Raw genomic sequence first — 15,000 nt, 5'->3', positions numbered from 1 at the left:
TTTTTATATTTTTTATTTTCAGGCCAAAACTGTGTGCAAAAGAATCCAATGTGACCTCATCCATCAGCTCGAAGGTAAGCAAAGCCAGAAATGAACCAGTAACGAGATAAAAAAATGAAAAGTGTTTCTTTAGAGCCAGGTTCAGTTCTCACTAGTACAGAAACATTCTGAGGCCTTCACTTCCTTCCTGTTTCATGTTTAAATCAAAGCTGATGATGTCATAAGTGTGATGTCGCACAAAATGGGCTATAGGCCGTTTGTAGAACTGTTGTGATTCATGTCAGAGTTTATAAACTTGTATAGATTGTGTGCATGCGGGTTGTGTGAGTTGTAAGGATAAATTTGTTACGTGTAAAGCCGGTTGTAGACAGTTCTGTATTGTGTAGACTTGCGTGGTTTTGTGTATATTGTGTTAGGTCCCAGGGCAAAACGTACACACTGATGGCAGTGAACTTCAGCTGGTTAGTGCAGATCACCCTGAACCAGAAGTCAACAAAAACAACAACACAACTTTACCGCACAAAGGTAGGATCTCACACAGGCAACAATCTCCCTGTGGGAACACCTCCTTACCTCACACACAGGGAACACCCTCACCTTACCTCACACACTGGGAACACCCTCACCTTACCTCACACACTGGGAACACCCTCACTTTACCTCACACACAGAGAACACCCTCACTTTACCTCACACACAGGGAACACCCTCACCTTACACACTGGTAACACCCCCACCTCACCTCACACACTGGGAACACCCTCACCTTACCTCACACACAGGGAACACCCTCACCTTACCTCACACACTGGGAACACCCTCACCTTACCTCACACACTGGGAACACCCTCACCTTACCTTAACACTGGTAACACCCTCACCTTACCTCACACACTGGGAACACCCTCACTTTACCTCACACACTGGGAACACCCTCACTTTACCTCACACACTGGGAACACCCTCACTTTACCTCACACACTGGGAACACCCTCACTTTACCTCACACACTGGGAACACCCTCACTTTACCTCACACACAGGGAACACCCTCACCTTACCTCACACACTGGGAACACCCTCACCTTACCTCACACACTGGGAACACCCTCACCTTACCTCACACACAGGGAACACCCTCACCTTACCTCACACACTGGGAACACCCTCACCTTACCTCACACACTGGGAACACCCTCACCTTACCTCACACACTGGGAACACCCTCACCTTACCTCACATACAGGGAACACCCTCACCTTACCTCACATACAGGGAACACCCTCACCTTACCTCACACACAGGGAACACCCCCACCTCACACACAGGGAACACCCTCACCTTACCTCACACACAGGGAACACCCTCACCTTACCTCACACACAGGGAACACCCTCACCTTACCTCACACACTGGGAACACCCTCACCTTACCTCACATACAGGGAACACCCTCACCTTACCTCACATACAGGGAACACCCTCACCTTACCTCACATACAGGGAACACCCTCACTTTACCTCACACACAGAGAACACCCTCACTTTACCTCACACACAGGGAACACCCTCACCTTACCTCACACACTGGGAACACCCCCACTTTACCTCACACACAGAGAACACCCTCACTTTACCTCACACACAGGGAACACCCTCACCTTACACACTGGGAACACCCCCACTTTACCTCACACACAGGGAACACCCCCACCTCACCTCACACACTGGGAACACCCTCACTTCACCTCACATACAGGGAACACCCTCACCTTACCTCACACACTGGGAACACCCTCACTTTACCTCACACACAGGGAACACCCTCACCTTACCTCACACACAGGGAACACCCTCACTTTACCTCACACACAGGGAACACCCTCACCTTACCTCACACACAGGGAACACCCTCACTTTACCTCACACACTGGGAACACCCTCACTTTACCTCACACACAGAGAACACCCTCACTTTACCTCACACACAGGGAACACCCTCACCTTACACACTGGTAACACCCTCACCTTACCTCACACACTGGGAACACACTCACCTTACCTCACACACTGGTAACACCCTCACCTTACCTCACACACTGGTAACACCCTCACTTTACCTCACACACTGGGAACACCCTCACCTTACACACTGGTAACACCCTCATCTTACCTCACACACTGGGAACACACTCACCTTACCTCACACACTGGGAACACCCTCACCTTACCTTACACACTGGTAACACCCTCACCTTACCTTACACACTGGGAACACCCTCACCTTACCTCACACACTGGGAACACCCCCACCTCACCTCACACACTGGGAACACCCTCACCTTACCTCACACACTGGGAACACCCTCACTTTACCTCACACACAGGGAACACCCTCACCTTACACACTGGTAACACCCTCACCTTACCTTACACACTGGGAACACCCTCACCTTACCTCACACACTGGGAACACCCTCACCTTACCTAACACACAGGGAACACCCTCACCTTACCTCACACACAGGGAACACCCTCACCTTACCTCACACACAGGGAACACCCTCACCTTACCTCACACACAGGGAACACCCTCACCTTACCTCACATACAGGGAACACCCTCACCTTACCTCACACACAGGGAACACCCCCACCTCACCTCACACACAGGGAACACCCTCACCTTACCTCACACACAGGGAACACCCTCACCTTACCTCACACACTGGGAACACCCTCACCTTACCTCACATACAGGGAACACCCTCACCTTACCTCACATACAGGGAACACCCTCACCTTACCTCACACACAGGGAACACCCCCACCTCACCTCACACACAGGGAACACCCTCACCTTACCTCACACACAGGGAACACCCTCACCTTACCTCACACACTGGGAACACCCTCACCTTACCTCACATACAGGGAACACCCTCACCTTACCTCACATACAGGGAACACCCTCACTTTACCTCACACACAGAGAACACCCTCACTTTACCTCACACACAGAGAACACCCTCACTTTACCTCACACACAGGGAACACCCTCACCTTACCTCACACACTGGGAACACCCCCACTTTACCTCACACACAGAGAACACCCTCACTTTACCTCACACACAGGGAACACCCTTACCTTACACACTGGGAACACCCCCACTTTACCTCACACACAGGGAACACCCCCACCTCACCTCACACACTGGGAACACCCTCACTTTACCTCACATACAGGGAACACCCTCACCTTACCTCACACACTGGGAACACCCTCACTTTACCTCACACACAGGGAACACCCTCACCTTACCTCACACACAGGGAACACCCTCACTTTACCTCACACACAGGGAACACCCTCACCTTACCTCACACACAGGGAACACCCTCACTTTACCTCACACACTGGAACACCCCCACCTCACCTCACACACTGGTAACACCCTCACTTTCCCTCACACACAGGGAACACCCTCACCTTACCTCACACAGATAAAGCTCTGACTTTACCTCACACAGGTGACGTGCCTGAATGCCGGCGTTCCCAAAATACGGAGCTGGAGTGTTCTAATGGCTTATTGGAGATGGAGCTGGGGCCAGATGAAGTGTTTGTGATCTCCAACACAGAAACCCCATCATTTTCTCCTCACATGGTATATATACACACACACACACACACACACACACACGCTTCATTCAATAGAGTGTCAGTAAAATATTTTCTTGCTGTATTGAGTGTGGAACTAAATGTTCTGCGACATGCGTAATCAGATTATCATGTACTGTTGTAGTGGATTATTGGGATTAAAGTCCGATTAGTGCATTAAACCTCTTTGTACTATGAAGTGGATTTTCCCTCTCCGTGTCACATCCTTAACTTGTTCAGTCACACACACACACACACACACACACACACACACACACACACACACACACCGAACACTTAGTGTTATTTTTGTAACATTACAAATAAGTTTGTACTTTAAAGTGCGTCTACACTCACCTGCGATTAAATGATTTGGCTACACAGCGCCGTTCTGTTCTGTTTTATCCTGAAAGAATCTGGACCGGAGCGAGAGCAAGGGCCGATCCCTCGGCAGGAAGGAAAAGTCTAGATGCATTTTCGTTAAACCTTTTGGCAGACGCCTTCATCCAACGTTAAGCTTCTCTGTTAATAAACACATCCTAATACAGGTCACTGTTTGCTGACCATCAGTCATAAACACTGGTGCGAGAGAGCTTCTTATTATTTTTATTATTTGTGTTATTTGGAAAATCAGGAAATTACATTTTTGATATCGAAGCTTCTCTCCCAATCCCTGGTAATTTAAAAGATTTTTAAAAATGTTTATATCTTTACTATCTTTACATTAATCTTATCATAACAAGCGTATAAACATAAACCGTTATTTCCGTAGCACCGTGAACGTTTCCTGCATCGCAGCGACACCGGATCTCCGCAGCCTTCTGATTGGATGCCTCGCAGCGAGCCCTCCAATTGGCCGAGTCACGGCAGCCATGTTGGATCGGCGCGTCCTCGAGCATGGAGCGTCCGAACCTTTCACGACTTCCTGCTTCCTCTTCCTCAGTTAAACAGGAAGTGGTGCAGCTGGAATCTAATGAGCCCTTTCACCAAACTAGATGTGTGTATATGAACTATTTTTATTGCCTTTACTATTTAAAATAGACAGTGTTTAAGTATAATAATTACTGTAATCATTAATTTAAAAATAAATGAATTGATCAAATAAAATCCACATTCTTGGTTCCTCAGGTTTCTCCGGGTTCCGTGGTGGACGGCGGCGATGGTTCGAGGGTTCTCTCGTCTCAGCGTCAGCGCCGCTACAACGAATCGCAGCGATCGCGCACGTGTCAGCAGATCCCGGAGCCCAGTAGCGCCCTCTGTGACCTGGTGCAAGGAGTGGAAGGTAAAATCTGCGAATTCCCTCCTGATGATGACGACGATGACCCCACTGCTCCCGTGTTCGTTATTTCAGAAGAAGAAGACAGAGAGCCGCTGGTATCAGGAGAACATCAAAACCAAGGGAAAAGCAAGAAGATCAGAAATCGCGAGTCCTTTTCCTCATTAAGCTCCGCCCATTTGGCTGTTTTGAAGAGCACGTCCAGTAAGATCCAGCTTCCCTGCTGAGTCATGTGACCGTGCCATGTGACTTTTAGGGAAGGACGTGTGAAGGAATGAAACCGCGTCCTAGCGTACCGAGCAGCGTGTTAGCCGGGTAGTGTTAGCACACTAATAATAAGTAGCGCTATTACGAGGCAGGTGAGATTGAAGGAACGTCCGGCTGCAGTGTGGGTTTTTATTTCAAATGATTTGGATCGGTTTTCCACTCGGCGACTAGACTAGGGTTAACCGTCACAGCAGTCTCGCAGCTGAAGCTCCACAGTGTAGCTCATTGATTAATACATATCCAAATACGCCTTATTACATTTATTCAAATGTCATAACTGTTTGAGACACACACAGGCGAATACTGCACTTACAAACTGTGGTGAGGTGAGGAGCGACTCCGAGCCGAAGGTGTCCGAGTGCAGAGTAACTGAGTCAAATAAATGTTCTGATTCTGGATCGTATGGCTGAGCGCCAGAGACATGTGAGGAACGTGGATGTAATATGGCAGTTACTGCTTTTCTCTCTTTCTGTGTGTGTGTGTGTGTGTGTGTGTGTACGTTAATATAGTCGTGCGTCTTTACATAAAGCACATTTTTAATAGTCATTAAAAAAATGTAAATGGTTGGTTTTCTGTAAAACATACAAACATCTGCATGTGTGTACCAGTGATAACTTTATTATGTATTGTGTGTCTTTAATATTATTATTATTATTATTATTACAATGCACATGACTGACACCTTCTTCACCTGCCCCTCCTGCTCATTAGAGTGTGTAATTTCCTATATATTAACGTGTTCTCTGGAGTATTAATGCGGCTCGATATTTCACTCTGCACAGCTGCATTATGTCTTTGTAAATGTTATGTTTATGCAGCAACATTAATGTGATGATGATGATCTCCTGCAGGTGGTGCACTCTAAAGGGAAGAAAGATTATATTGTTGTGACAAAAAATATTTTGAAAAAAAAAAAAATGCCATAACTAACAAATAAAAATATTATGGGATGTATGTTAGCAGCAACAGTGATGTGTAAATGTTTTATTTTAATGTTTAGCTGTACAGTAGGACTATGTGGTGATTTTGGTAAATAATAACGTATGATCTGATTGATGTTTTAGTTTTATGACGGAGGGTAAAACAAAGGTCTCACACACTACCACCTTGGCCTTTTATTTACATGCACACACACACACACACACACACACTCGGAGTCCTGGAACATGGCCGTGGCATCGGGGAAGAAAAACTGATCTGAGGCTTCCAGTTTTGACAAACACCAGTCAGTAAAATATACTGGAGTTTACTGGAAACTGAGCCTCAGATCTCAGCTTTGGAGTGGAACAGGAACACCAAACTTACACACACGTCTGTGTCTTGATCCCAGTGAGCCATGAGATGTCAGTTTTTCATTTTAAAATGTAATTCACAATGTGGGTTCCTGGAGTCATGAAGTTAACACTAGCACAAGTTTGATATCTGAACATCTCACTCCAAAGCGGAGATCTGAGGCTCCAGTCAGTAAATTATACCGGAATCTACTGGACACTGAGCCTCAGATCTCAGCTTTGAAGCGAGATGTTCGGACCAAACTCGCATCTATGTTTTCATCCTGACCCCAGAAGCCCAGAGTGTGAATTTGGTGAAGATCTCAGAGCATCACATTTTTACCTAAACACACACACACACACACAGGCTAACCCCTTACATTTTAGGGTGAAAAACGGACGTTCTCAGATTTTTTCCAAATTCAAATTGTATGTGTCTGGAGTGAAGGTACAGACAGGAGTGCACTTACTTTTACTCAATCACACTCCAAAGCTGAGATCTGAGGCTTCCGTTTTTGACAAACACCAGTCAGTAAAATATACTGGAGTTTACTGGACACTGAGCCTCAGATCTCAGCTTTGGAGTGGAACAGGAACACCAAACTTCCACACACGTCTGTGTCTTGATCCCAGTGAGCCATGGAGAGAGTTTGGAGAAGATCTGAGAACGTCGGTTTTTCACCCTATGATGTAAGGTGTGTTTTTGGGTGAAAAAAGTGATGTTCTCAGATCTTCACTAAATTCACACTGTGTGTCAGTGGGGTCACGCTTTAGATAGTAGTGGAAGTTTGGTGTTCCTGTCTCACTCCAAAGCTGAGATCTGAGGCTCAGTGTCCAGTAAACTCCAGTATATTTTACTGACTGGTGTTCCTCAGAGATCAAAACTTCAGATCTCAGCTTTGAAGTAAGACAGGAACCAAACTTGTGCTACTGTCTAAAACTTGGCCTCACTGACTCTCAGTATAAATTCGGTGAAGTTCTGAATATAATTTTTTTCACCCAAAACACACAGAGGCCTTAAAAAAACACCCTTACATCATAAGGTCAAAAACTGATGTTCTGAGATCTTCTCCAAATTTAGAACACTGGTTTCTGGACTCCAGATACACACAGCAGCTCACTTACTTTTGCCCCATCACATTCCAAAACGGAAATCTGAAGCTCTGTTTTCATCAAATTCTAGTATTTTCCTTCACATGGATGTGACTCAAATTGATACCTAAGATCTCAGCTCTGGAGTGAGACAGGAACACCAAACCTGCGCTAAAGCATGACCTCACTAACGTCTAAGAACATCACATTTTTTACCCAAAACACACGCAAAGGTCCTTACATTTTAAGGTAAAAACTGATGTTTTCAGATCTTCCTCCAATTCTCAGCATGGTTTAATGGGATCAAGACACAGACGTGTGTAAGTTTGGTGTTCCTGTCTCACTCAAAAGATCTGAAGCTCAGTGTCCAGGAAACTAAAACAGTATATTTTATTGACTGGTGTTTGTCAAAAACGGAAGCCTCAGATCTCAGCTTTGGAGTGTGATGGGGTAAAAGTAAGTGCACTCCTGTCTGTATCCTCACTCCAGACATATATGATCTGAATTTTGAAAAGATCTGAGAACATCCATTTTTCACCTTAAATTGTAAGGGGTTAGCCTGTGTGTGTGTGTGTTTGGGTAAAAATGTGATGCTCTGAGATCTTTACCACACACACACACACACACAGGCTAACCCCTTACATTTTAAGGTGAAAAACTGACATCTCAGATCTTTTCCAAAATTAAGACTGTGGGTTCCTGGACTCAAGATACAGACAGCAGTGCACTTCATCCAAAAGGCAGGTCAGGTGGTGTTTGTCATTTGGCTTACATACAGTAGTTACAGCACAGAGCGAAGTGAAACACTGTTCCTCTAGGACCATGGTGCTACACACACCACCACAGAACTGTACATGGCTACACACAACTCACTCAAGCCATAAACTCAAGACTACACAAAGTGCACGAGGACCAGCGTGTCTAACAGCTCGAGATGTTCTGCTTCAAACACAAGAACAGTGACGGGGTCGAAGGGACGTGCAGTGTCGAGCAGTAGGGGTGTGGAATGTGTGTGTGTGTGTGTGTGTGGTCATCCATGGTGCTGGTGGCTTTTCGTATACAGTCTTAGTTGTAAATATGTGCAATAGAGAGAGCTGATGTATCTTTGGTGATCTTCTCAGCCTCCACACTGTCCACTGATCTGAGACGGTGTAGAATCCAGGCAGTGATAAAATGTTACAGTGATGGTGTTACAATAGTGTTAATGGTGTTACAATAGTGTTACAACTATAAAATCTTAGTGTTTGGTTCAGTAGCAGCAACATGGGAAAGAGGAGCAAACAGCTTGTTTTTTTTTACAGCGATAGTGAGTTACAGATATACAGTGTTACACCGAGTGTTACAGCGAGTGATAGTGTTACAGTGTTACGGTGTTACAGATAAAGTGACTTTATTGTCATTGTAGTGATCCAACGTGTTTGGTATCTCTCAGAGATCAGCAGCAAAAAGAAAATGTAAAAATAAACAAAAGATAATTGCAGTAAAATACAATAAGTGCTCGCCCTATCATCTGGAGGTTGCGAGTTCGATTCCCGGGTGATGCTGTAACCTCTCGCAGCCGGAGGTCTAGAGAGAGCTGATTGGCCGAGCTCTCTCAGGGGGGAGGGATGAGAGGTACTCAGTGCTTCCACATTAATCACGGGTGATGTGGCTGGCTGGGGTCACATGGTTCGAAGGAAACGAATCGACTGAGTGGTAGTAGCCTTAATGTGGAGCCCCCTAGTGACAGGGAGGAATTGGACTCGACTAAATTACTAAATTAGGGAGAAAATCAGGGAAAAAAACATAGAAACAGTTTTATTTTATGACTCTACTGGAGTAGTTTTATTAATGCAATAAACAATTTTAATGTTTTTTACAGTCTGTTAGTATTTTGTAGCTGTTAACACAGAGGCAGTGAACACTAAGGTCTTTAACCCACACTGTACAGTCAAAACATTAAACACACACACACACACGCAGACAGAATGTAATACAGTAAGAATGCATTACAATCACTGACTCAGGACCAGTACAGTGTGGTGTAGTAATAATAATAATAATACAGTATAATCATTTAAGTGAAGATTTTTTTCTTCTCTTCATAGTTACATTGTTGGTTTCTGCCGTCAGGACTGAGACAGGAGCAGAAGTTTGGTCTGAACATCTCACTCCAAAGCCGAGATCTGAGGCTCAGTGTCCAGTTAACGCCAGTTTATTTTACTGACTGGTGTTTGTAATTAATTGGACCCTCAGTTCTCAGCTTTGGAGCGAGATGTTCAGACCAAACTCGCATCTATGTTCTCATCCTGACCCCAGAAACCCAGTGTGTGAAGTTGGTGAAGATCTCAGATCTGATGTGAGATGGGGCTGCTGGACTCTAACAGTTAAAAGTACGAATTGATTTAGTATTAAGATGTTAAAACAAGAACAATAAATAAAGGTGATACAGTAAGAGTACAGTGTGATGTGAGATTGTCAAAAAATTTTTTGTTTTTACACAAAACACAGACACCAAGTTTTATTTGAGACTTTTTATTGATGCATTTTATTTCTTGAGTAAATTTATTCTTACGTTAGTCTCTGAGTGAATGCTGACACACAGAGGCCGTGTGCACGCCCTGAAGCCTTTAACTCACATACAGTAGGGTGAGTTTACAGAAGATTACTGAACACACACACACACACAGTAGAGGTTTCCTCCAGGTTCCCACCCACAGCTCCAGCTGGAATGAGGTAGAACAACAGCAGGACGTTTCCCCTCCCATCACTGAAGTGTATAAAATGTTTAATGTGATTAAACCCAGACGCTGGAGTCAGTAAACATCATGCACCAAGTTATTAGGTTATAAAAGTGCTAAAACTAGAAATGTCTAATTTAACCTGCTAACTAAGAATCTTTAAAATTTCTAAACAGTGCCTTAAATCTAATCCACTAATCCAGCGTGTCATTGTTATGATTGAATGCGTAAGGCCTCGGAGTGTTTAATACTGAACCATCAGCGGCTCCTCGAGTGCAACATTAGAGCAAAGCGGAAGGAAAGTTACGACGCGATCCGAGTCCAAGGAAGAGAACCAGTGTATAACTGACATCACACAAGGTTCTCCATTTATCATCAGCAAAATTACACTCAACGTTTTAATTAAGCAAATTAAGTTATTAAAAATAAACACCAACAACACACACACACACTCTGAGTACGGAGGGCTACAGGCATGCAGAGCAGACAGACAAAAAACCTGCGCTCCTTGTACAGGGACGCCGCTTCCTGTTTCCTGTCCCGATAATGTAACTGCAGACTCCAGGGTGGTGGAACGGCGCAGAGGAAAGCAGCGCACACACACACACACACACACACACAGTAGGAGTGTTGTATGATTATAGAGATTATATTGTGGCACAGTAACAGTACAGAATTGGGGAGTGTAGAAGAGTGTGTTGATATTATTGTGTTTGTGTGTAACAGTGCAGGGTGACGTTGTAGCACAGTAACAGTGTTACATGATGTAGTAAGGTGTACTGTGTGCTACAGGCGGCGGTGCAGAATGATACACTACACCACATGAGTACTGAGGGCTGTACTGAAAGTGATGCAACAGTGGGAGAACCTTTTCATTAATTGCGGTTTAACCTGCACATGTTAAACTCTTCCTCTGTACAAAGATGAGACTCGACATCGTCTCCATTACAGACTTTAGCTGAACTTGAACCCGATTTGAAAACCTGCGGTGGCGGGCGGTGCACAACAGAACGTTTATAGAGATGTGGAGAAGTGTAAAGAAGTGAAAAGCGCCATTAAAGACAAGAGTTGTGTTCATCGTTGGTGGAAGCACATCACGATGTCGAGTCGCACCTTCGTACAGAGTTAGAGTTACACCCGCCGGTGCATTCCTTTCAGTACAGACGTGGTAGTAAACACACACACACACACACACCCTGTAGTGTTAATATACCTCAGTGTGGGTTTAGTTCTGTTAAAAAAACAACACTTCCTGCTGCCATCCACCGTCACTAATAAACCAACAATAATACTAATAAAAATACTAATAAAAAAAAGAAAAATAGAGAGTGTCTGGAAAACAATCTAAGAGTTTAAATTAAGGTTCAGACTCGGATTCTACAACACAGGATCTGTACTAATACTAATAATACTACTAATACTAATAGTACTTCTTTTTATAGTGGTTATTACGATGTGCTGATTTATGACGTCCTGTTAAAGTCTAAATATAACAATAGTGCACGTTCAGGACACTCGGGCTCTACATCATCATCATCATCACAAAAATCTTGAATAGAAATGGCTTTGTAATAAACACACACACACACAGATGCGAGTTAATTTCATACCTGACTCCCAGCAGCCCTTAACGAGGCGCAGGTTATAATTAAAGAGGAAATGAGGAAGAAACAGGAAGAAGAGAAGCAGCAGCTGAGTGAGGTGATGATAAACGTTTGTTCATGCATAGGACAGATCAGATAGATCGTACAGCAGTGTGTGTGTGTGTGTGTGTGATAGCAAAGACTAAAAAAAGTGCAGAGAATAACTTTGCTAACCCAATAATCAGACATCAGGCGAGATATCTAACGCAGTGATGTCATCGTGAAAGAAGAAAAAAAAAAAAAAAAACTCAAACGAGGAAACAAACAAGTCCATATTAATAATCATCACACCTGATACTAAAGTCATTCTGTATTAAATCAGCACATGCTCATTAGGCACAATGTTTAATTAAGTGTTCGATTAACGGCGGCTCCGCCTTCACATAGTCACGGTACGGTTCTGATTGCTCGTTCCAGCGGAGTTTAAATCCGATTTCTGATCTCACATACATACACAGTAAGAAAGTGCACGATAACATCTTAATTACATCCGACGTTCCAAACTGATTGAATTTGCATATTGTAGAAAAAAAAACAAAAAAAAAACATTTCCAGAGCTGTGACATCACCGTCTGGGACACGACCTCAGTTCTTAAAGCGTGTCTGCTCACAGATGTGGTTAAATTTCCTAAAAAAGGGAGAATTTTTTTAAATAATGAACAATAAATAATTATACAACTATTACAATAACATCTAGCACATCATTTCAGTTTAAAGTGGTTTAATGGTTATCTGACTGTCTGACTCCCCCTGCTGGAATGATTGTGAATTACAAAGAATAACATTCTTGAGTTTTAAATGACAGATGTGTATTAAAATACTACTTTTATAAACTACATTATATAATAGCAAATATGTGTGTGTGTGTGTGTGTGGTTCTTACATGGCGTGGTGAGCTTTGATTTGTGTTCTGCAGTTACGACCCCAATAACAATCCGGTCTCTCTGTTACTGTAGCAGACAGACAGACAGTGAAGAAAAAAGTGAGAGAATAAATGAAAAAAGCAATTAACTAATGTCAGTGTTTAACAAAAAGTGTGTGTGTGTGTGTGTGTGTGTGTACCTGGTAGCTCAGCAGCAGGAATATTAGCTCTGTAGGCGTACGCGAGTTCTTTAAAGAAGCGAAGTCCACAGCAGTAACACAGGAAGGAGTTTCCATTAATACGGTAATCTGTCACACACACACACACACACGAAGCAGTAATATTTTCAATCAAAAAACACTTACACATCCAGAGATGATCTACAAGTTAGGAAGTAAAACAGCACAGACATCTCTGTCCTACTACAGCGCTCTCCAGCACCCCCTAGTGGTGTAGTGTAGATTAGCGCTCATATGATTAGTGTTGCTGGAGAGAATATATATTTATGTAGAACTCTGAAGACGTTACACACCCGGCTTACACACCGACACACAGCTGCTGACTGTTGAGTTATAGAGAGTGTGTGTGTGTGTTTGTGTGTTTTACCTGTCAGGTGGTAAAGACCTTCCTGTGTGCTCTGTAGCGCCTCTTGCAGCATGTCCTTCCATGTCTTTCCTCTGGAGCTCAAATAATTCTGTCAATATACAATAAACACAGGTTTTTTATATTAATTATAAAATACATTTCAGAGAGAGACTAGAGCTAACTGTCCTACTGTACATGGGTTAGAGCATGCACAAGCCTGTGTGTAAACATAAGGTTGTATTTAAACTCTTAAAATATTTTAAGTAATCTGACTTAAATGTATTAATGTAAATGTTGGACATCGCAAAACACACGGATTGAACCTAATACTCGTTATTTTACACAGTTTTATAAAAATGGGTTCTCTGTATAGTCGAATGTTACATAAAGTCTAATATTTAAAGTTCACAACATTTATGGAATAAAATAACTGGTGAGTGGACTTGTTTAAGGATTTTACCTGCAGGATTTCAGACTCGTAGTGATTGTTGTTGAGGACGCCGTCTAGACACTTCTCACTCAGATTCAGATCTGTAACACAAGACGGAGTATAAAAATACTAAACACTACTACTACTAATAAAAAACAGTGAGTAACAAATAGTTATGTACATATGTTCTGTTAAGCAGTAATGCTTTATAAATAAATTAATTATAATAAAAGCATTTATATATATATACATACACACACACACACACACACACACACACACACACACACACACACACACATCATTATTAGCATAATGAACATCACACTGACCAATCAGAGCCTTACCTGTAAACCGCGCCAGGCAGCCCTGGCACCCGACTCGCTGGCAGCCCCAGTACAGGTGACAGAACGGGCGCTGACACACCAGACCTGAGGAGGAACAGGAAGTGAATTCAGAATCAGGCATTAACAGGAAACTAATGCAGCCAATCAGGTCGCAGTACAGACAGCACTTAACCAATCAGGTGCTGTATATATAACTCTACATGCTTCACACAGGTGCTGAAGGTGTGTGGGTGTGTGCGCACGTGTGTGTGTTTGAGATTGAGAGGTTGAAAAGCCACTCACAGTGCTGAGGGGAGGGGTCTGTGCCAACATGCTCCGCCCTGCGATCAGGCATTGGCTGTAAACAGCAGGTACAGATCAGGTGACTGCCGTGAGGGGGACAGGTGAACTCCTGAGCGTCTGAGAGTGACGGGGGAAAAATAGGAGTGAAACAGGAAGTATGATGAAATGACTCCAGGAGTGCAGGTTAAAGTGGGCGGAGCTTAAGTACTCATCTGCCAGTCACATACTTAAATATACCAACACCACACAGTAACGTCATCAAGTGTAAGGTTAAGGTTAAGTGCCTGATTAAAACCTAAGCTCCGCCTCTGCTGACTTGACATCACCTGTCACATGACTTCCAAAGCCCCTCCTCCTACAATCTCTGTGTCATCATTCGTACATTTACAGACGCCCCCTTCCCTCCCGTCTCACTACCTGTGCTGGTATCCGAAGACGTAGACGGTCCGTCTTCAGGCGTCTGCGCCACCTCACTGGCGGTGCCACAGATCCAGGGGGCGGGGCTAAAGTCTTTTTTATAGCCTGGACACTGCCTGCACGTCATGTAGGGCTGACTGCACAAACACAC

At 43.8% G+C, this 15,000-nt stretch overlaps 2 protein-coding genes across 4 annotated transcripts in view; one reads left to right on the top strand and one right to left on the bottom strand.

The window, feature by feature from the left end:
• si:dkey-112e17.1 (uncharacterized) overlaps positions 1 to 6,101 on the top strand; it is a 13,305-nt gene extending 7,204 nt beyond the window's left edge. For 2 of the 3 annotated variants that reach the window (XM_053480546.1, XM_053480548.1), the window contains exons 3-7: positions 23 to 74; positions 417 to 525; positions 3,531 to 3,664; positions 4,430 to 4,654; positions 4,786 to 6,101. In XM_053480546.1, the coding sequence (XP_053336521.1) occupies positions 23 to 74; positions 417 to 525; positions 3,531 to 3,664; positions 4,430 to 4,654; positions 4,786 to 5,160 (895 nt within the window). In that variant the 3' untranslated portion in view covers positions 5,161 to 6,101. The remainder of the gene's footprint in view (positions 1 to 22; positions 75 to 416; positions 526 to 3,530; positions 3,665 to 4,429; positions 4,655 to 4,785) is intronic. The other variant, XM_053480547.1, reaches the window with a different exon arrangement.
• Positions 6,102 to 12,218: 6,117 nt separating this feature from the next.
• chfr (checkpoint with forkhead and ring finger domains, E3 ubiquitin protein ligase) overlaps positions 12,219 to 15,000 on the bottom strand; it is a 10,974-nt gene continuing 8,192 nt past the window's right edge. The window contains exons 11-18 of the mRNA XM_053481491.1: positions 14,850 to 14,986; positions 14,433 to 14,549; positions 14,151 to 14,234; positions 13,834 to 13,904; positions 13,395 to 13,482; positions 12,989 to 13,096; positions 12,810 to 12,876; positions 12,219 to 12,554 (exon numbers count right to left, since the gene is read on the bottom strand). Coding sequence (XP_053337466.1) covers positions 12,512 to 12,554; positions 12,810 to 12,876; positions 12,989 to 13,096; positions 13,395 to 13,482; positions 13,834 to 13,904; positions 14,151 to 14,234; positions 14,433 to 14,549; positions 14,850 to 14,986 — 715 coding nt within the window. The 3' untranslated portion in view covers positions 12,219 to 12,511. The remainder of the gene's footprint in view (positions 12,555 to 12,809; positions 12,877 to 12,988; positions 13,097 to 13,394; positions 13,483 to 13,833; positions 13,905 to 14,150; positions 14,235 to 14,432; positions 14,550 to 14,849; positions 14,987 to 15,000) is intronic.

The sequence above is a fragment of the Clarias gariepinus genome, chromosome 21 (genome assembly GCF_024256425.1).
Source record: "Clarias gariepinus isolate MV-2021 ecotype Netherlands chromosome 21, CGAR_prim_01v2, whole genome shotgun sequence".
In the NCBI taxonomy this organism is placed as follows: domain Eukaryota; kingdom Metazoa; phylum Chordata; class Actinopteri; order Siluriformes; family Clariidae; genus Clarias; species Clarias gariepinus.
The sequence above is the reverse complement of the archived record's forward strand: the minus strand, read 5'-3'. Positions and strand labels throughout refer to the sequence as shown.